Raw genomic sequence first — 22,828 nt, 5'->3', positions numbered from 1 at the left:
CTGAGTAATAATGTATATTTCACTGTAAATAAATATGTTTCTCTTTAGTTTTAATGCTTTTCGCATGTGTTTGTCAGCCCTTCAGTGATCACAACAATGAAAACAAACGCTACAGAGAGAGATAACTGGCTATTCTGAGAAGAAATAGACATAAACTCGCTATTACCTTCATTATTTTATTCACAACTAAAGAATTGCCAAATGCAAACTCAGAAGTTGGAAAAGTCTAAATTCGTACATTATATGACGTAATTCTTGTTTTTCTGCCTCAGGAGTGTTGAATTGTGAAATAAGTCTTTTTATTATTGCTCTGCATGAATAAATGCAAGAAAGTCTGAATTCTGAGTTTATAATTCTGACTGAATTATGAGACAAAGAGGCACAATTACTCTATTTTCATGAGCCAGTTCACACTTTTACATTCTTACAATTTCTAACATTTCTGTGGACATGCCATAAGAATCAACTGAAGTCAAGAATTATTAGTATTAATATTAGTATCAAAATCAAATGTTAAAAAGTATATAATTTTAAGTTTCTCTTAATTTTTCATTTTGAGTTATAAGTGATATTACATGCAAATATTAAGTTCAAACTTCAGGAAGTAGGCTACTTCAAGCACATATTTTATGTATTAGGGGTTCAGCTGACAAAAATGGTTAATGTGACATGCCTTTATCCAAACAGGGTACACATTTTCCATTTAAAAAATATCCAGACTCAGATTTCCAAACCTCTCGGGAGATTTTCAAACCATCTTTAATATAAATGGTTCAGAGCATTATTTTCAGCTTTATCTTTGGTATACAGTACTCATCTGTAAATATTTTTATTTTCTCGAAATGACAACATACAGAGTCCCTGAAATAATAATAATAAATAAAAAAATTAAAAATACTGGCTTTTACATACAAGAAACTTTTTGGAGCCCAAGAGAAACTATTCACGTGCGCATGGGAATGTTTTGCATGCTAACACATTACAATTTCTAGTTTTATAAAACCTATTTCCTTTGTGCATCACTGCCATCTTACTATGAATAAAACAAGAGCATGGATGCACATGAATTAACAGAGATCTACCTGCTCAAAATTTCACTTTTCTTACATTAGTAACTCTAATATTAAGGCCTGATGTCCAATTTAACTCTTCTTCTGTGGTGATGGAGAAACCATGACACGAAATGGACTGAAGGCATAACATTTGCCATGTTCAAGGGTCTATAAAAAAAGACTGGTACTGTTTCAGATTTGTCTTTCATTGGGGCAGTAAGCCATATTTCAAGGCCTTCGGTACCTTTAATGCATACTCTGTGGCGGTTAAGAAACCACACTGGTTTAGTGCTTTCTTGTATGCACATAAAAGTCTGTATACTTTTTATTTTTGCAAAGGTCCTTGAGGTTATGTAATACGGTGCTAAGAATATAGTGTGAAGAAACCCAAAATGCTTATAACCTGCATTTTGCATAAAGAAAAAGCGCACCTTTGCATATTTGACAATCACTAAACAGCTGCCATGAAACTTGACTTGTGCATTTATTTTCATTAAAGTCTTAATTTTCTATTATTAAAAAAAACCTATATAGGAGCTAAAGTCTGGAAACAAATATTTTTCCATACTTTTCCAGACCCCGTAGGAACCCTGTCCAAAGTCAAAAAGCATCTGATTACAGAGGGGAAATGATGTTGAATCTCTTCAGGACCCCTGATGTCCAGACTACACACTGTTCAGTTTTTAGCCTGGAGCTCCTCCAACACGCACATGTTTATTCACACGCCTGACAGACCAACCTCACCCAGAAAACACTCATATATGAGCTCAAACACAATTTTATTATAAAAGACTGCATTGGAATATTACTTTCTTTAAACCTATTATTACACCATTCAGCTCCATAATGAACATCTATCAGTTTCAACAGACATCAGGCTTTGTACAGAGCTACGGCGGATACAGGACACTCTTCTGTAATGAAGCAGAAAGTCAGAGAGCAGATGGGCTGTGTGTTATATTGTGCTGTTATGAGACCAACAGACAGAACGTCATTTGCTTTCAGTCGTCCATAACAGCAACACAAATGACTGATTCAAATAAAACCAGCAGAATCACTAGTAAAGGCATGATGGGTTCACCTCAACTAGGCTTTACTGTGCACACCAATGTCTCTGTTCCTCGCGTCTCTTGAATACGATCGGTCCTGGAGACACACTGCTCCTGATTCACAACGCTGGTATGATCAGCAAATTATAACAGGAAAAACTATCAATTCCACATCAGATATTCTTCTATTATTGAGTTTAGCATTCATAGTTGCATCCTCTCAGCTCAAACACAAGCTTACAAAATGAGCGATTTAAGCAGAACCGATGGACAGGACAGATATACGTCATTTAAACATAAAACATTGGTGTCTTGAAACAAAGTCCTGATATTATAAATACTTTCAGACATCCTGAAGCCATTCAGACACACATTCAGCCTCATTCATTCCCCAAAAAAATCCAAATCAAAGCATTAAATCACATCTTTAACAAAGGCCTCAGGCAGGAATGCGTGTCTGAATGGCTGGAGTCGTGTTTATGATCACCTTAAACCCAAATCAAACACTTCAAGACTGACGCTGATTATTCTCAGCAGACACAATAACTCAGTTTGAACTTGTAGACATTAAAGGAGGGGCATGAGGAGCCAGGACAATATAGTTTTGTAGAATGTACTGTCAGAAACACAGTGTGTGTGTGAGTAAGGTGAGTATGCTGCGGAGGGAAACTCCTTCACGCTCCCCATCCATTCAGTCCAAACACACTCCAGCGCTCCGGCTTCACTGCTGGCCCTCTTTCTTCTCTCCCGCCTCTCCTCCGGAGCCAGAGCCCGAGCCCGAGCCAGAGCCGCCTTCCCGCTCCGACGCCATCTGACAAACACACATTTCACATTATTATTATTATTACAGCCAGACCTGCACAAAAATAATGAATTCATCAAGTGTAAAAGACTATTTCTGGTAAAGTTCAGATAATCTACATTTAAACCTGATCACTATTAAACATCTTTATTATTATTATTAACAATTTAAAATAACTAATGCTCTTCCAAAACAGGCCAAAAATGTAAAATAATCCATCCAATTTATTAAATAATAATAATAGTATTATATTTTTTATTATTACTACTATTACATTTAAAATAATCAATGCTCAAAACAGTCCACTAATTGAATAATATTATTACATTTAAAAAATATTTTATAATGATTATTATTAAATTTTAAATAATGCTCTTCCAAGTCAAATTACTGACATTTTATTATTAATAATAATAATAAATAACTAATGCTCTTCCAAAACAGTCCAATGACTGAAAATGATAACAATTACTATTATTATTATTAAATAAAAAAACATCCAATTAAATATTTTTATAATTAGATTTAACAATTATTTTGTGATTAATGATTATTAGTACATTTTAAATAACGCTCTTCCAAGTAAATGTACTGAAATGTTATTATTATTAATTTTAAATAACTAATGCTCTTCCAAAACAGTCCACTGATTGAATAATTATAATAATAAATAATAACAACAACAACAACAACAACAACAACAACTATTATTATCATCATTATGAAACTGACTGTTTTGGAAGAGGATTTAAAAGATTTAATTTATTGAGAATTATTATAATTATTATAAATAACTGCAATACGCTTCCAAAACAGTCAATTGTCAATAAAAGCTCAATTTTTGGATTGATTAAACCATAAAATGAACAGTTAAAATGTCTTCCACACATAAATCTGGTGAAAGCTGGTCAGCTGAGCAGGTGTGAGGCTAAAGGAGTTAATCTGCCTCAGAGAGCAGTGTTCAGACGCTGAAGAGCAGACCTTCTTGTATGCCATCTCGAAGAGTTTGAGCGAGGCCTGCTGTAGGTTTGTGGCCGCTTGTTTGATGTTTTCTCCCGTCTCTGTGTCCTTCCGTGACAGCAGCTCTCGTACTTTAGCCATCTCCTCCTTCAGTTTGTCACACTGCAGAAACAGATCAAGCGTTAAGCTCCTGTAGAAGAGCGTGGCTTCTCTCTTCAGACTGATTAGGGTCAGACCTCTTCAGCCGGCAGCTGATCCTTGAACTCCTCCATCTTTGACTCGGTGTCGTGCACGATGCCCTCGGCCATGTTCACCGCTTCCACGCGATCCTTGAACACAGAGTCAATCGTTCAGATGTTAAAACAGGTCAGAGACCACGTTTAAAGCGGTCTCAAATGCAGAAGTAGATTAGAGACGCTACCTTCCGTCTGCGGTCCTCCTCTGCGTACTTCTCAGCGTTCTTGATCATGTTTTCTATGTCGTCTTTGCTGAGGCCGCCAGACGACTGGATGACAACTGGAGGCACAAGCATGAAATAATATGAGATCAATGTTTTTCAGAAAGACAAATTCATCATTTTTGGTAGGGTTGGGCATCTAACTAAAAAAAATGCAACAATGATACAATGTTTCATATCGTTCAGTTTTTTAAAAACAGAGCAATACAAAAAAAGTTTAAATGTAACCACTGTTTTTAATTTTCCCAATTAAGACAAATCAATCATTTTTTGTTTTAACGGTCAAACACTAAATAAAATGTAAACAAATATGTCCTTGCTTATGTTTTATCTGCAGATTAAATAAGTCTTAAGGAAACGTTTGGCTCGTCTCCCGAAGCCACAGGAGCAGTGCATTCACTTGTTTATTCAATGTAATGAAATAACTAGAGTCTAGGGGTGAATAGTTGAAGATGCGATGTTTGGAATAGCCCGATTCGACTCCCAAGCTCACAGTCGAATATGACGGACACAGGAGCATCTCGGCGGCAGGGAATTAAAACTTTAACACGACTCAAACTGACACAGGCAGAGGGAAAGACTCGATCAGATAGGGTACAATTGATTTCAAAAGACTTCAGCCGGCTTATATATATTGTGTATGTATTATTGATCTTGAGTTGGGCTGCAGTAAAGCGCTTCATTGTAGTACGGTGCTATCTGCTGGTTATCTTCAGTGCAAGCAGCTCAAAACAGAAATGCAGAACATTACAGTTTTTCTCGATTGCTTAAACACATTTCTTGAAACTCTGCCTCGTATTCTCAAAACAGTAAACAAATCCATAACGTCTCACCCAATTCCCCAAACATCCTATTTTCAGGTCAGAACTCAAAACCATTCACTCTTGCTGAAAAACCAAACTTTTCCCTCAGACATCACACACAAGCCCTCAAAAACACACACGCACTGCAACATAGTCTTACACCCTGGTGCAATAAATTCAAAACCATATTTCCAAAACTGGCAAGTTATGTTGCTTGTGGTTCTCCCCTCAAAAACCTTTTCACATGAACACAATGTATACATTGGCACACTTTTATACATTCATGTACTACACCGCACAACTGTAAAAAAAAACTAAAACTAAAAAAATTCCATCTTTGTTCTGGGTCAGGCCAGAGAATCTCGTCCACATCACAGGCTATATTGGGTAAAATCCTCTCGCATGCCTGATCCAGCCTTGGCATGCATCTACTGATATGTCTAGGCAGGCTTCTTCCATGGCCTGGAGGAGGTGAGCACGGATATAAGGTTCTCGGTCATACACTTTCCACCGCCATGCCAAAAAAAACTCCTCTATCGGGTTTAGAAAGAGAGAGTATGCAGGCAGAAGATGTTAGAAAACCTCTGGTTATGGGTAAACCAGTCACGAAGCAGAGCAGTGCAATGGAAGCTGACGGCTGTACTGGTTCCCTGAGGTCCAGCTGGAACATACGCTCTCTCAAGGAAAGCAAGGAGGAGCATAGTGTTATAGGGTCCTAGAATGGCATGACGGTGGAGTACCCCTCGTTGGCTGATGGCTGCACACACAGTGACATTCCCTCCGCGTTGACCAGGGACATTTATAATAGCCCGATGGCCAATTATGTTCCTCCCCCTTCTCCTTCACCACGTCCTCCTCCTCTTCTTCGACCTAATCTGACTCATGTGTCAAAGCAGGGAATAGTGTTCATAGTTTAGAGAAATGGGTGTGCTTTTTGAAAAATGGCGTTATGGTTTTGAAATTTTAGTTCAAAAGGCTGGTTATAGCGTTTTAGCAATCGAGAAAAACTGTAATAACTACGGTCAAACATACCGTTATAATGAGAGCACTATTGTAAAAAATGTTGTGAATTCTTGGGGTTTCACTGACGTTTAATGCTAACCATCTTTTAATCAAAACATAAAACATTATATTTGTATCTGTGAGGTGTCCGTTACACATTTTCCCTGCGTGTTAACGTCAGTGATTACTGTTGAATGTCTGATTTGACTCTCGGTAATGTATTTTGCCCCCAAACATGTGATTCGACTATCAGCAAGACTCAAAATAGCAATTCAACCATGAAAATCCTTAGTCGGGGACACCCCTAATAGAGTCCATTTAAATACATTTAAAAAAGTGCATAACGTCTAAATTAACATGCATTAATCAATATAATTTAGTAAATTGCATAAACGGTTATGAACAAAACAGCATCATGTGTTTATGCATAGCTTAATTCAACGAGCCGAAGCGCTGATCACACAGATTGCATTTAAAACATGACGCAGTGAAAAGGAATAAACCTCCACAAATTCGTGACATGTTTTCTAAAAGTTTAACCTTCTATGCATATCTTGTGAGACGTGAGGGCAGCAGTCGTGAATGTGTTCTGTGTGAATGGCCTGGTTTGGGTTTTAACCTGATCAAGATCTTCTCCGCACTGAGTTTGTATATTTCTCTAATATTCTGAGAGAAAAACGCATCTTGCACCACTGGTGATGCTCCTTTAAGCACACCTAACATTCTATTTTACTGCAAATTCAACTAAAATAAATGTATTTACCGTCTCCTCATCACAAGCAGGCAGTGTACAGTGTGCTCATTTCTGCTGTAACTTTTGGACACATTACACACAACAGCGGCATAAAACAACGACTTTTGTTTGAGAACTGGTTAACATTAACCAATACCACTAATAACACAGTTCAAGTGTCACTTCAGAAGTGGAGCAAGTTGTTATATTTTAGTGAAAGATAAAGAAAGAGTCTGGATTTCCTTTGGGAATAGCATACGTGACCCTGGAGCACAACACCAGTCATAAGGGTCCATTTTTTTTAAATTGAGATTTATACATAATATGAAAGCTGAATAAATAATCTTTCCATTGGTGTATGGTTTGTTATGATAGGACAATATTTGGCTGAGATACAACTATTTGAAAATCTGGAATCTGAGGGAGCAAAAAAATCTAAATATTGAGAAAATCTCCTTTAAAGTTGTTCAAATGAAGTTCTTAGCAATGCATATTACTAATCAAAAATGAAGTTTTGATATATTTACAGTAGGAAACTTACAAAATATCTTCATGGAACATGCTCTTAATATCTTAATGATTTTTGTCATAAAAGAGAAATGTATAATTTTGATCCATACAGTGTATTGTTGGCTATTGCTACAAATATACCTGTGTTACTCATGACTGATTTTGTGCTCCAGGGTCAGAAATATCATTGATTTTTGTCTGGACTTACTCTGCTGTTCTCGGCCGGTGCCCTTGTCTTTAGCGGAGACGTGAACGATCCCGTTAGCGTCGATGTCGAAGGTGACTTCAATCTGTGGGACTCCTCGAGGAGCCGGAGGGACGCCGACCTGTTCAGCACACAAACACCAGTCGATATGAGAACACAGTTATTCTCTAGCTGGCTTCTGTGTGTATGTCACAGTGTGTGTAAATGTGTCCTGTCCCAGAGCACACACCAGGGTAAACTGTCCCAGAACCTTGTTGTCTGTGGCCATCTCTCGCTCTCCCTGACAAACCTTGATCTCCACCTGAGTCTGTCCATCAGCAGCGGTGGAGAACACCTGAGGAGCACATCAACACCAGCCAGTGTTAATATCAAGCCATACAGACACACTAGGGCTGAGCAACAGCTAAAATTAGTCATATTTCATAATTATATTAAACAGCATTTTTTTTTTTTTTTACCAGCATAGGTTTATAAAAGTGATGAACTAAAATGCAGTCATCATTTTATGCTGAAGTTTCATAAGAATTGAGCAGTGTAATGTCTCTTTTTAAAAGGCTAAATTAAATATTTTTTTCCTGTTAATTAAATCTGTGAATATCACATAAACACTGATCAGCGCACATACATAAAGCACACCAATTATGGTTGTGACAGAAGCTCAAGAACCAATAAGGTTTGATCTCGGGTATTAAATAAGTTCAGTTAAGCATGTGAAGAGCTCCTATTATGCACGCTGATCAATATTCTTGTGAATAAAAGCATATATATTTAATCTGCTCATCATATATAATGATCATGTCACTTCAGGAGATTTGATTTAAACTACTTCATATGAATTATGTTAATGATGTTTTATTAACTTTCTGAAGCATCAAACTTAAGGTGAAATAGAAATCTCTAAGGTTTCATTCAAATATCCTCGTGTGTTTCAAATAGGTGAACAATTTTTTTTGAGAAAAATGGCATAAAAAAAGAAACCGTTTCAAATAAGTGCCTCGAAAGCCATGTCTGATCGTGAAGCTTAATTCATTATAAAAGCATGCATCTTGACGAGGTGTGAGCGACACGAGCTGGAGACAGCAGCAGCCCACCTGGCTCTTCTTGGTGGGGATGGTAGTGTTTCTGTTGATGAGTTTGGTGAAGACTCCTCCCAGCGTCTCGATGCCGAGCGACAGAGGAGTGACGTCCAGCAGCAGCACGTCGGTCACGTCTCCGGCCAGAACGCCTCCCTGGATGGCCGCTCCGATGGCCACGGCTTCGTCGGGGTTCACAGACTTACTGGGAGCGCGGCCGAACAGATCCTGGACCGTCTGCTGGACCTGAGGACACACACGAGCAGGGATGAAGCAGCGGCTCAACTAGAGCTGTGCCATACTGACACAACATAACATCTCAATACTTCCTGGGATTATATGGACAACGATAATCAGATGATATTTAGCTGAGTGTGTTATTGCGCTGGTATCTTAAGGACTGCTGTGGACCGCTGACTCCTGAAGGTTTTGAGATTATATACATGTACTGCTACACCCCTACTAAACACGTACAACTAGGGATGGGAGATATACCGGTATAAATTCACCCCACGATAAGAATGGAATACCGATAAAGACTAGTTGTTGACATATTTCTGTGTGCAACAGTGTAGAGCGACATCGCGGAAGTCGGATGTGAAATTGAGGAGTTTGTCACTAAACAAGGAGCTCATACTACAATCTGGAACTGACTAGAGCTGAATAAATGTACGACAGTGGCACAGTTCTGCATGTGTATGTTGTCCAACAAAGATATCATTTATTGACATGCTTTTTCTCCAAATTAACTTAACATAGTCGAGTGTTTGACATACTTTGTGACCAGACGTGGTGTAATATTACAGAATGATAGTTATATACAGTGATAAAGGCTATGTCGAATAGCACTGCATTATACATATACTTTCCTTATAAAAATACCCAAGATTGAAGAACACTGATAAACCATATATTTTGTGTATGTTTATAGTCTTCTAGTTTCATAAGTAAAAATTTCTCCATCTTCGTTGTGCGTTTTATTCAGAGATAACCGGATATGTTTGTCCATACGAGGGATTTCCTGGAGCTATTACTGCTGTGATGCATGTGTAGTTTCTGCACAAGAGCACCCTCCAGCTTCCAGTATGAATTAAACAGTGTAGAATATTTTTATTAATCTTGAGTTAGTATAATACACAGAATTATGACTATTCATAAGAGAAAACTAGTCTGACTGCATGAAGCAACTGTCTTCACACACCTCAAGTAGTTCCAAACCTGTATGAATTTCTTTGTTCTGCTGAACACAAAGGAAGATATTTTGAAGAAAGTTTGTAACCAGGCTGTTTTTGGGGCACCATTGACTTCCAAAGTAGGAAAAAAAACACTATGGAAGTCAGTGGTGCCCCAGAACTGCTCTGTTTCCTACATTCTTCAGAATATCTTCCTTTGTGTTCAGCAGAACAAACACATTCATACACGTCTGGAACTACTTGAGGGAGAGTAAATGATGACAATTTTCATTTTTGGGTGAACTATCCCTTTAAGGATTGCAGTGAGCCAAGAACTGAGGGAACTATTTAAAGTTTTTACTATTTTAAACACAATGGAGAAGATCTTGTTCAGGTCCATTGTTCAAATACATGCATGACAAGCTATTGATCACCTTCAAGGACACAAACATACCTGTCCCAAAATACAAAGGAGCATATATGGAATACTGTGAAACAACTTCGCGCACACGCACACTTAATTTAATCATTCAATTAGTATAATAAGACATTTGGGCTGTTACCAAACAAATGAAAGGAAAAGGAAGTGGTGTGTGGCTAAGTGTGGTGACCCATACTCTGAATTTGTGCTCTGCATGTAACCCATCCTAGTGTACACTCAGTAGTGAATTTGACTATGAAATCAGTATCAATGCAGAGGAAACACAGAAGCTAGATAGAAGATATATATATTTATCCTCTGTTAATGCAGCTCTGAGGGACATGGGATGCTTTTATCTGCAGTTACAAATCAATAAATAATGTTTTGATTCATAAAACGTTGGAATACTGATATTTGAAATTTAAAAAAATATTAAAGATACTGTAAATGTGAAATTAAGTAGGTGGAAGCAAGTCACTGTTAATAAGTGATTAATTGCTACTGAACCGAATCATTTAAACGGTTGATTGATTCAGGAACAAAACACTGTCATGTTGTTCAGAGACGCAGAACAGCGCTGTGGCTGTGTTTGGAGTTATTTTTGTTGGTGAAACAGAGCAAAAACAGGACATATGGGGTCTAAAACATAAGTCTCTTAATGTTAATTTGTTTATTGAACTGTTATAAATCACATTTGTAATCTCGATGGTTTTTGGAGCAAAAAACAAAGTCGCTCGATCTTCGAGTGAAACTAAATGAAATATATACATTTTCTTCTCCCATATCCTGAATTTTCTGATCATTCTTCATGCATTATAATACTGAATCATGCAGTGAAAGAACACACTCGCAGGCGAGCTCGTCTGTAAGTCATGTATGAGTGCACTCTGTTTTGATTCATGCAGTACACTCGATAAAACAACAATTAGGAAATTAAATCGCAAACAATATATATCGCACACCCCTATAATAAAGGCTATCTCATAAATAAAGGCAGTTATTATTGTTTTTTGACTAAGTCACTTGTCCGATTGGGCAAGTACATTTCTCTTTCACGTGCCCGACCAAAACGTTCACAAGCGGACAAGTGTTACTGTCCAGCCCTGAATAAAGTCTACTGACATCAAAACCTCTCTAGCAATTTATTTTGAACAAAGAAAATTCTACAACAACAGCCAATACATTACGCGTGTACTCAGTAATGCTCACAACACCCTATTTTGGGTAAAAATAGGAAAGATAATAGCCCTCCACAAAAAAAACGTAGTCCCTGAATTATCGTCATTGATGTTGTGGCAATAAATACCAGAAATGTTGTGATATTATAATATATATTTTATATTTTAATATATATTATAATATATATTTGATAATATATATTTTAAGCCCATATCGCCCATCCCTACGTACAATTGATAAACGTTCCCTCTATTATATTTTGAAGTTAATGGGCGGATCACATGTGTGCCGAGCTGCAGGCCTGGATCAAACTCTAGAATGAAGCTGTGCTCTGAGGATCTGCTCACCTTCGGCATGCGGCTCATTCCTCCCACCAGCAGCACTTCTCCGATGTCACTCTTGGAGACCTCTGCGTCCTGCATGGCCTTCTGACAGGGCGCCATGGTCCTGCGGATCAGGTCCGCCACGATGCCCTCGAACTGAGAGCGGGTCAGCTTCATGTTCAGGTGTTTGGGGCCAGAGGCGTCCATCGTCAGGTACGGCAGGTTGATGTCCGTCTGTGCGCAGAAATATATCAACACTGTTACTAAAACTCTCTCAACATCCACACCTGCAATAACCACTGCGTGCTGAACACTCATCCCAACTAATTCATCATCACAAGCTAGTATTACATATATTGACATTTTGAAACGATTTTATAAACTATTATATATGCCCAAATGGTCTCATGCCAACCACACCTCGATTGGTGGAATAACAGAAGTAGCCTTTCCTTTTGTAAATTCCAAAATCAAAGGAATATACTGTTGCCTAAAAATATACAGACTATTCACTAATAAGTAAACACGGTGATCAGGTCTGACATGTTTAACCTGATGTTGTGCGCTCTTCATTTAAAATTATAACGGATTTGAGTGCTTCAGGGGAAGGGAAGAGGAGTAGTAAATTCAGACTTAAAGGGACAGTTCACCCAAAAATGAAAATTCTGTCATTAATTACTCACCCTCATATCTTTCTAAACCCGTAAAACCTTCGTTCATCTTCAGAACACAAGATATTTTTGATGAAATCCAAGAGCTCTCTGACCCTTCATAGACCGCAAGCAATTCAATTCAGTCATTTATTCAGCAATTCTTCGCCCCTAGTTACAGTCGTCTGTCATTTCGGAGAGTACCCCAGAACGTAATCAGCGTTGTCGACTTTCTACTTTTCCGATGTGCTTGCTACGTTTCTGTGTGTTGATCGTGTCTAAGGGAGGGCCAGAGAGCTCTGGGATTTCATCAAAAATATCTCAATTTGCGTTACGAAGATGAACGAAGGTCTTACGGGTTTGGAACGTCATGAGGGTCAGTAATTCATGACAGAATCTTATTTTTTGGGTGAACTATCGCTTTAAAAGAGATGTTTCACCCCAAAAAAATAAATGGTTTTCATGTACTCATCACCTGTTTGACCTTTTCTAAATAATAAAAAATAGTTTTTGTTCATAGAATGGAAGTATGAATGGTAAGCAAAATATTTAATGTTCCACAGAAGAAACAACATAAGGACGAGTAAATGACGACATTTTTGTCCTTTTAAATTCCAGGCTGTTCCTCACCCAAGGTTATTATATGACTTCAGAAAACTTGAAATATAAATGTTAAAATAGACAGGGCTGTAAATGCTCTTAATAAATGGCCTTGGATTAAGAACCACTGCTTTAAAAACAGCACTGAACGAACACCATCTAGTGGCCATATGCTGGAAAGCCTCTGCCAGGAATATTTACTAATGTCAAGCTCCAGAATAAAAACAAATGTGCATAAATAACTAATAAAACCACACACATTAGTGCATGTTATTCACCAGTTAATTGTAACTTTATTAATTCTAACAATGCATGGTTTTGAAAATGCAACATTGTTTAGTACATGTAATCACATCTCGTGTGATGTGCTCGTGATCTTTCAGTGTCTTGGACCAGTTTATGCTGCTCCACACAATCTCCCTTCCATCTCCATCTCTGCAAAGCCTGAGAGTTTGTGCTGCTTATAACATTGCTTCTGGACACTATCCAGTATGTGAAAAACAGTATGCTAAGAGCAGTATGTCTGAATTCACAGCATCTATAAAACAAGCACTCACCTGCAGAGAGGAAGACAGCTCACACTTGGCCTTCTCCGCCGCCTCTCTAACCCGCTGCAGCGCCATGTTGTCTTTGGTCAGATCCACTCCAGACTGCAACGACACCACACACAGCTTCAGACCACACGCAAACCACACCAGACCAGCTCGCCAGAGCATACTAGCAACAATAAACACTGCATAGAGGGATGATGTAAAGATGATCGGTGCAGTTTGAAAACGGAGCATTAGGTACTACTTAAACTAGGGTTGGGAATCAAATCAATTCCAGAATCAGATACTTGTAAAATTAAAATTTCAATTCCCGCCATCAGTTCCTGTGTGTGCATCTTTTTTTAGGTGTCGAAAAGGGGCTGTTAAAAAAGCATGTGTCTTTGAATCATTCATTCAAGAGTCATTCAAAAACACTGATTCATCCAGTCATGAAACAAGCAAATCTTGAGTCACTGAATCATTCTATTCACAAATTTCATCAGATTTGGTTTACTTGTCTAATATAATATATATTAAATAAAAGTCCTCAATTTATCCAGAATCGTACAGCACTATTTTTCACTCAAGCAGCTCTTAATCGAGTCCGTTTTATGTAGCCTGCTGATTTACGTTCATAGATAAGAATCTGAATCGATAAGCAGAACTGGAATTGATCCAATTCCAACGATACCCAACCCTACTGAACACACAACGGTATGTGACCATGAACACCCTCTGAACACCCCGAATTAATCACAACAAATCAAATTAACGAGTAAATTCTGATCAAACAAAACTCAGTACTCTTCACTGAACAAAATTAAAAATAAGTACATCTATAGTATGCCTCAATCATATGAAAATGCAAAAATGTCATCCATAATGCAAACTTGGCTACAGTGAAACTATGTAGAGTTAAGTAGAGTTCAATATAGAATTCAAAAGGCAAATGTATTTCAGTTGAGAAAATATGTAAATATGTATTTATTACAACAACAACCCACTACAGTCATGGATAAAGAGGACAATAGGGGCTTTCGCACCGTGTAGTTCTAGGAATTAGCCAGCAGGGTCGTTCCCAGAGAACCAATTTTCCTGGTTGCATTCACACCGACAGCGATGTCTTTATTCACAGCATTTACAAACGTCAACAACCAGTGAATGGAGCACGCCGTGATCAGCTGTTTTTATTGTGTGTCGTGGGTTTTGTGATTACGGAGATGGCATGTAAATGCACAATTTACACGATTAAAAGAACACAAAACTAAATCTAAATATCCTATGAAAACTTGCAGTGTTGCATATCACCGAGGCTGAGAAAAGAACAGCTAAATGCCGTTATCACTGTTTTCCGTGTTCGTGGAGTAAATATTTTCACATGGCTTTCTAAAAATGCCATGTAGCCGGTGTTTCATATGTGTTTGGCCAGTCAGCGTACACTGCATCACTGGTAGTTCCTATAGAACTGTTTTAGACTCTACTCTGAAGTAGAACCTAACTTAGCTCCCCCAAACGGAGTTCCTAGAACTAAAACCATTCCTAGTTCCTGCGGTGCGAACACACCAAACAGCATGAACTTCTGCCAATAGCTCTAGGAACTATGAAAATGCTCCTCCGGTGCGAAACACTTCAGTTTCTACATTCTATAATGAGTGGTGGAGCGATGATCTTTTGGCCAATTCTGCACAAATTCAGATAAAATAAATAAATAAATGTAATATTAAATGATGTAATTGATCTCTCTCTTATTCTTGATTGAACCACTGCTGCATTTGATCTCATGCGGTCCACTGGCTGCCAGTACATCACAATGATCTTTGATAGTAACAACAGTACAGTTTTTAAATGTAATTTCAGTACTTTACAAAATGTAAATTGTTTGAAATTTTAGAGTATCGTACATTTTGATGAAGCATATTAACCTGTAAAAGTGTGAGACAACTCATACAGGGGCACTTTTTGCCCCAATATCTTGAATTTTAGGGCATGACTGCATTTATGGAGTTGTTGTCCCGTATCATATTTAACCGTCAACTGCATGAAATGTAAGATGATGTTCAGGTCTGGGGGCGGGGCCAGTGTGTTAACTGCATTAAAATATTTTAATCACATAATTTTTTCATAACTAATTAAGTTAGAGTGTTAAACTGACAGCCCACACGGATGTTTTTAGGGAGGATGCACACAAACCTCTCTCTTGAACTCCTTCACTATGTGTCTGAGAAGATGCTGGTCGAAATCTTCTCCGCCCAAGAACGTGTCTCCATTGGTGGATTTCACCTCGAAAACACCCTTCTGGATCTCCAGGACAGAGATATCGAACGTCCCACCGCCCAGATCATAGACTGCAATTCTGCCAAGACCACAGGAATACTCTTGTGAATGAAGTCCGAGCACGATATCAGGAAGCAGATCCATGACAAATAACCATATTCAGAAGGACTTCTCAGTTGATGTCATTACATTTTTTACTAAAAACATGTCATCTGACAGATTAATCATGACCAGCTAGAGAACCATTCAGAGACGAGGGGCTCCAGACGGAGAAGAAACGACTGCATTTTGAAAACTTTGCCAGTGTGTGATTAAACTTGTGTAGTGCTTTCACTACAAATGTGTCCAAAGGATTTAAATTTATGGATTTACTGTAGTAACTAAGGTGTTGTCTGGCTAATTTTAATATATTATTAATGTACACACATGAAAATGAATTAAAGGAATATAATTACAACATTTCTGTGCATCTGTAAGTAAACTAAATGCACTTGGGCTACTCTTGTTCACAGAAACCATGTAGTTATTTTTTACCACGTTAGAGAGGTGCCAGGTATGACTTTGTCCAGGGGTTATCATACAAATATGAGACACTATGGGAAGCCAAGACTAGAGTCCAGAATATTTCAATTTTACCCGATAAAACTTCAGTTGTTACCATGTTTATACATTTTTTGTCAATGTAAATAAGTTGACATCTGCATCCCAACTCAAAACATGCTAAAAAATAAAGCTAAACACTGATAATACGTTATACAAATACAACAATCAGCATTTCTGAGTGAACTGATTTAATGGTCTACATACTCATAACTGATACTTCAGGCTACAATATCAGTATCGATCATGAGACAGTGATACAGAGCATCCCTAACTATGTTAGTATACAAATATGATCAAATAATGTAGTACGAGTATCTAATGCTTACATCTTGTCCTGAGTCTTGTCCAGTCCGTAGGCTAAAGCAGCAGCAGTCGGCTCATTAATAACACGCAGCACATTCAAACCGGCAATCTGTCCGGCGTCCTTCGTCGCCTAGAAACACACCAGAGATCAGAGACAGTCAGTTCAGAACAGAGCTCGTGAATCAAAGCTGGTTCAGTGTTCTCAGCACAGATGTAGTGGAAGCTGTGTGGCACCTGTCTCTGGGAGTCGTTGAAGTAAGCAGGTACGGTAATAACAGCGTTCTTCACCGCGTGGCCCAGGTAGCTCTCTGAAAACAGACAAGCAGTGGTTTGATGGAGCTGCGGATCATTTGTTTTATGCATCTCTTCCTCGTGCGGACGGACTGACCTGCGGTCTCCTTCATCTTCATGAGGATAAAGGCCCCGGACTGACTGGGAGAGTACAGTTTACCGTGGGCTTCCAGCCAGGCGTCTCCGTTAGACGCCCGCACGATCTTATAGGGCACGTTCTTCCTGTCAATCACAGCAAAGCTCAGCACTTATTTGCACACAAAAATAAATATTACTATATAGTGGTAGCTAAAATGATTAGAAAACTAGTGTTCTCAGCAGCTAATAAAATGGTGTTAAGTCAGTTATTTCTATCTTGTGTTAGAAGGAAATCAGTTTATATTTCCAAACATTCATTTGGCCATTAATAGTAATAATCCAGTGTGATTTTTGAGATCTGATCCTCATCAGTCTGTCTGGAATGACATGAAGAAACAGAACAAACTGAGACTAAATCCAGAAGAACTGTGCAGGACGTCTCTTGAAGCGTCTTGGAGACAAAGCTACAGTACTGTTTAAAGTTTTAGGCACTTGTGTAAAAATGCTGTAAAATAAGGATGCAGTCAAAAATAATGCCATACATAGATTTTCTTTCTCAATTAACTTCTATTAACTAAATTAAATCATTAGTTGTGAGCATCGTTTGCGTTTAAAGCAGCTTTTGTCCTCGGTGCACTGGAGTTTCTCAGGAGCTTTGCAGGAGGATCTCGAAGCAGAGACAGTTCTTCTGGATTTAGTCTGTCTCCGTTTCTTCATGTCATTCCAGACAGACTGGATGATGATCAGATCTCAAACATCTCACTGGATTATTACTATTAATGGCTCAATGAATGTTTGGAAATGTAAACTGATATGTCCTACTGACACACTACAGCAAAAGATACAAATAACTGACTTGCAACTATTTTTAGCTGCTGAAGATACTAGTGTTCTGATCATTTTGGCCACAAATGTATATAGACATGAATTTTGAAAGTCTCACATATCTTTCTGAACCTCCGGGTCGTCGTAGCGGCGTCCGATCAGGCGTTTGGTAGCGTAGAGCGTGTTGTTGGGGTTGGTGACAGCCTGGCGTTTGGCCGGCATTCCCACGAGTCTCTCTCCATCAGCTGTGAAGGCCACCACTGACGGCGTCGTCCTCGCTCCCTCCGCGTTCTCCAGGACCTGTGACCATCAACAGCTCTTCACTAAACTGAACGGATCAGAACTGATGAACCGGCAGCTGCTATTGCCCTGAACTGAACAGACTGGAGCTGAATATGACATTCAGAATCTGAACACTGAGTTTCTAGAGCTGCATGATAATGGCTAAACTCTTAAAATCACAATTATTTTGCTCAAATTAAACAAGATTGTCATTTCCTTTTACATTTCCTCAGAATTAAAGCGTTTTCACAAAAGCACAAATCAACAGATTTGGTCACAGCAGTATCGTCATACGACCAGTCTTCTGCCGTTCTGCGCTGTTTGCAGTGACTAAATCTGCCAGAAAACCATGCAACTTTTAATTATGCAACATTTATTTGAGCAGAATCTCTCAATAGAGATCGCTAAATGTTTGCCTGTGTTTTCAGCGCTTTACCCTTAATGCAGAGAGAGGATGGTTGCCAGATTGGGTAGATGAAACAAACTGAGCAAAAAGCTCTGATCGGGGGATTTTAAACTAATGAAATCTGGCAACTGCAACCATAAAGCAAATGGAAAATCCTCAAGTTTTCAATATAAATAACCAGTGAGCAAATACTGCAGAAACTGTGATCACAATTTATCTTGCAGCCCTATGAATTATCATAAATGATTCTGCTATTTTACTGGTTATGACTGTGAAACAACAATCTGCGTTTTATAACATGCTAAAGAAATAAAGATGAGTTGACCGATTCGTCCTAGTGACTTTGTTCATGTCTTTATTAAAACAAGGTCTTCATTCATTCAGTAGCTTCACAATCAGTGAAATACTTCAAATACTCACTTCGGTACACTGCTGCCTTCTCAGTTATGAGTGATGTGCAGTGATGAAATTAAACCATTTTCAAAACTACAAGCAGGTACATGCGTGTCCCATATCTCAAGAGAGTAATATTGAAGAGACAGCAGCTTCGTTCACCTCAAATTAAATATATACATATACTCTCTGACTAAGAACGATCATGAATCCAGATGTGTCTGTAGAAAACGCATGTCTGGCATTTCAGCTACTTTACTGACAGGATCCATGAGAGGCCAGAAACATACAGCATATCGGTTTTACACAATTCTAAACATACTACTCAACCTCTGAAGGGGATCAAAACCTCAGTTGTCCTAAAAACCAAAGTATGCTTTTTTGATCCACTTCAAATGCTGACTACTGTATTTAGTGTTAAGTTTCTCATGTAGGATCTGATCGAGAACACAACGGTGACAGCTCATTCTACAACCTCTTGTTGCCAGGTCTAAGTTTTAGCCAGTAAATGTGAGCAAGAGGAGTGATAGCTGACCTTTGCTTGTTTTCCCTCCATCACAGCCACGCAGGAGTTGGTGGTTCCCAGGTCAATGCCAATGACAGCACCTCTGATCGCCTCCGACCTGAAACACCATCAGCAGCTCAGAAACACGTCCTTCAATCACCACGAGACACTCTTAACCCAACCGCTCATACTCACGCATAATGACGTCTGGACACCGTCTGGAGAGTCTGCGGAGTCAGTCCACTCCAACAAGCCTAAAAACAGACAAAACCGCTCATTTAGGAACGTGTCAATATCATCATCTCAAGATAAAGAAAAAACAAGAGGGAAAACAGCAATAAGAACTGTTTTACTGTGCAATGAATCACATGGTGCAAAATGACAGCGCTAGACAGAACTGTGACCCTGGATCACTAAAACAGTAACAAGAGCCAAGTTTTGGAATAAATAATGCCTCCATTGATGTATAGTTTGTTATGATAGGACTATATTTGTCTGAGATACAACTATTAGAAAATCTGGAATCTGAGGGGGCAAAAAAATCTAAATATTGAGAAAATCTCCTTTAAAGTTGTTCAAATGAAGTTCTTAGCAATGCATATTACTAATCAAAAATTAAGTTTTGATATATTTACGGTAGGAAATGTACAAAATATCTTCATGGAACATGATCTTAATATCCTAATGATTTTTGTCATAAAAGAGAAATCTATAATTTTGGCCCATACAATGTATTGTTGGCTATTGCTACAAATATACCCCAGCGACTTAAGACTGGTTTTGTGCTCCAGGGACAGATATTAATTCTAAAGATGGTTTAAATCCATGCAGACGCAAACAGAATCACGTGGGTAACAATAATTGACTATATGACAACATTGTTTCAAATATATTATACTCCTGAATAACTTGTTTATCAGAAAGACACAGAGATGCAGGGAAGCTCCTCTCATAACCGAGACGAGATGCTTCCGGACACTTGATGAAGGTCATTCTCACACACACACACTCATAACACTGTCGAGATTGTGTAACATCTGCTCTTTATAATTAAAATCCCGCATCTCCTGAAGCGCTTACATGATCTGTCACTGATCAGAGAGCAGGCTGATGACATGAGCAGTCAAGCCTCTAAAGCTGCTCTTCACACTGATTTTATTATGAAGTGTGCTGCCAGCTAAACACACAGAGAACAGATCCTGCTCCAAACCCTCTGCACTACTAGAGTCCGGCCCGCTGACTGAACGATATAAAGAGATCTTTAAGGGCACTCGGTAGTAGTGTACTAGTGGCTCACCTTCTTGATGAGATCAGACACACTGCTGCAGGATTTCTGAGAGCGCGACACACTCCTCGCTGCTGTTCTCGCCGCGGACAACATCTCTGATTTATTTATCGCTAAATGCAGATGAACGCTGAGTAAGAGGTCTTTGTAAAGCCGCTGAGAGTCGATTAAATGAGCTCTGGTGGTCAAACTCGGGCCCTGTGCGGTCAGTAGCGCTGGAACTGAAGCCTCACTGACGCTCTTCTAGAATTATCCAACACCACATGGCGTTCCGTAGGACCTCATAGCTGCTCACGGAGCGCCTGAACACAATACGACATTCCGCTTTCATTTATAAATAGCAGTGTTTTTTTAATGCAATTATTCTCTGTGTATTATGTGTTATTGTTGTCTAAAATGATATAAATCTGAGACAAACATAGGATTGAATCATATTTGAATGGCAAATTAAATAAGGCATGTTTGTAGACATCAAAGGCTGCAATCCTGAAGGTCATACCAAAATCTTTCGTAGTCATTACATCATAGCGCTCTCATGCAATTATTATTATTATTACATTCTGCCAGACTTCTCAATTTATCTGACAAACATTATATTTGTGTATTGTGATTCAAGTCATACAAAATAATATATATATTGTTTTATTATTATTAATTCGCCCGAATGCTATTTTAGTCTCAAATAATAATAAAGCTCTAGTTTGGCGGAGCTTCATGTTAAAATCTATTAATATAGGCTATTGTTTATATATAGTAGTTTAAAATTTTACAAATTATTTATAATTGTGTATTGAACTATATTTATTGAATAAATAATATTGCCATATCATATTATTGAATCAGTTCAGGTTAATAGTTGTGGATTTCCGAACAGAGCCTTGTTCTGTAAAAAAAATAAAAAACTGATATAAAGACCTCATGCGAAATCATACATAAAAAGTTTCTTTTGGTCCTATTTCTCTCGGTTTCTATACAGGCATCAGAGTAAAGTTCAGAAGTGAAGCATCTGTCACACACGTGCTCTCACGGAGAACCGAAGCTTTTCGAAGCTTCGAATCAATTGATTCGCAAAATGATTCACTGCTCCGAAGGGCTCGAGACATCATGCTAGTGACACCTGCTGGTCAAAACTGTGTAAATGCAACAAAAACTCTAGACTAAAAACGTATAAAAACAGCTTTTAAAAACACATTGCAAATGTTTTATTGAAAGGACAATACATTAATTGCTATAAAATATGAAGTATATGAAAAATCTTGTGAATTTGCACTATATTGCTAGTCCGACTCCGGGTTTGGGTGAAGGCTACAGTTTGTCCGGTCAGAACAATGATGTCTCACTTAAATAATACAAATGGTCTTTATTGAATGTGCATAGATGTGTGATTGGTGTGATGTACGCACAATCCATAAAGCTCCTTCGATTTGGATTACTACACTTTACTTTCAACTACAAACTATCTACATTAATCAGCCAAACTCCTATCATCCACCTGCTGCTCTCCTCTGTCACTTCGCGAACTCCGATGAGAAAGTTCAGGAATAGTCCATTCCACAGTGGATGACAGGGGTGACTGGAGGAGTCCATGTGTCCATGTCACTTTGGCATCTGGGGAAGTCGTGGCCTAATGCTTAGAGAGTCGGACTTGTAATCCGAAGGTTGCGGGTTCGAGTCTCCGGCCGGCAGGGATTGTAGGTGGGGGGAGTGAATGTCCAGCGCTCTCTCCACCCTCAATACCACGACTGAGGTGCCCTTGAGCAAGACACCGAATCCCCAACTGCTCCCCGGGCGCTGCAGCATAAATGCTGCCCACTGCTCCGGGTGTATGTTCACGGTGTGTGTGTGTTCACTGCTGTGTGTGTGTGTGTGTGTGTGTGTGTGCACGTTGGATGGGTTAAATGCAGAGCACGAATTCCGAGTATGGGTCACCATACTTGGCTGAATGTCACTTCACTCATTAGGTGCGTTCGACTTGAAGCATGGCTACAGACGGCGAGTATATAGTATATGGAATGAAATTTGAATATATGGAATGAAACTTGAATATATGGAAAGAAACGTC

General features: G+C 38.7%; 1 protein-coding gene across 1 annotated transcript; it reads right to left on the bottom strand.

The window, feature by feature from the left end:
• Positions 1-728: 728 nt before the first annotated feature.
• Positions 729-21,031, bottom strand: hspa9 (heat shock protein 9). The gene is made up of 17 exons (XM_079438862.1): positions 20,779-21,031; positions 19,677-19,735; positions 19,512-19,599; positions 18,014-18,195; positions 17,090-17,214; positions 16,936-17,009; positions 16,725-16,831; positions 15,712-15,874; positions 13,549-13,641; positions 11,766-11,975; positions 8,665-8,892; positions 7,803-7,907; positions 7,577-7,694; positions 4,285-4,379; positions 4,100-4,192; positions 3,885-4,025; positions 729-2,912 (listed from the first exon to the last, which is right to left on the bottom strand). Exons 1-17 carry the CDS (start codon positions 20,860-20,862, stop codon positions 2,823-2,825), a joined length of 2,055 nt encoding a protein of 684 aa, XP_079294988.1. The 5' UTR covers positions 20,863-21,031; the 3' UTR covers positions 729-2,822.
• Between the last annotated feature and the right edge of the window lie 1,797 nt (positions 21,032-22,828).

This window comes from Barbus barbus, assembly GCF_936440315.1.
Source record: "Barbus barbus genome assembly, chromosome: 17".
NCBI lineage: Eukaryota > Metazoa > Chordata > Actinopteri > Cypriniformes > Cyprinidae > Barbus > Barbus barbus.
This window is presented reverse-complemented; position numbering and strand designations above follow the sequence as displayed.

Coding starts and splice junctions, on each gene's coding strand:
- hspa9 (XM_079438862.1), bottom strand. CDS start 20,862: ATGTTGTCCGCGGCGAGAACAGCAGCGAGGAGTGTGTCGCGCTCTCAG. Junction 18,196..19,511: donor TGGAGGGAAAACAAGCAAAG/GTCAGCTATCAC, acceptor TGATGGTCACAG/GTCCTGGAGAACGCGGAGGG. Junction 4,193..4,284: donor AGGAGGACCGCAGACGGAAG/GTAGCGTCTCTA, acceptor TCTGTGTTCAAG/GATCGCGTGGAAGCGGTGAA.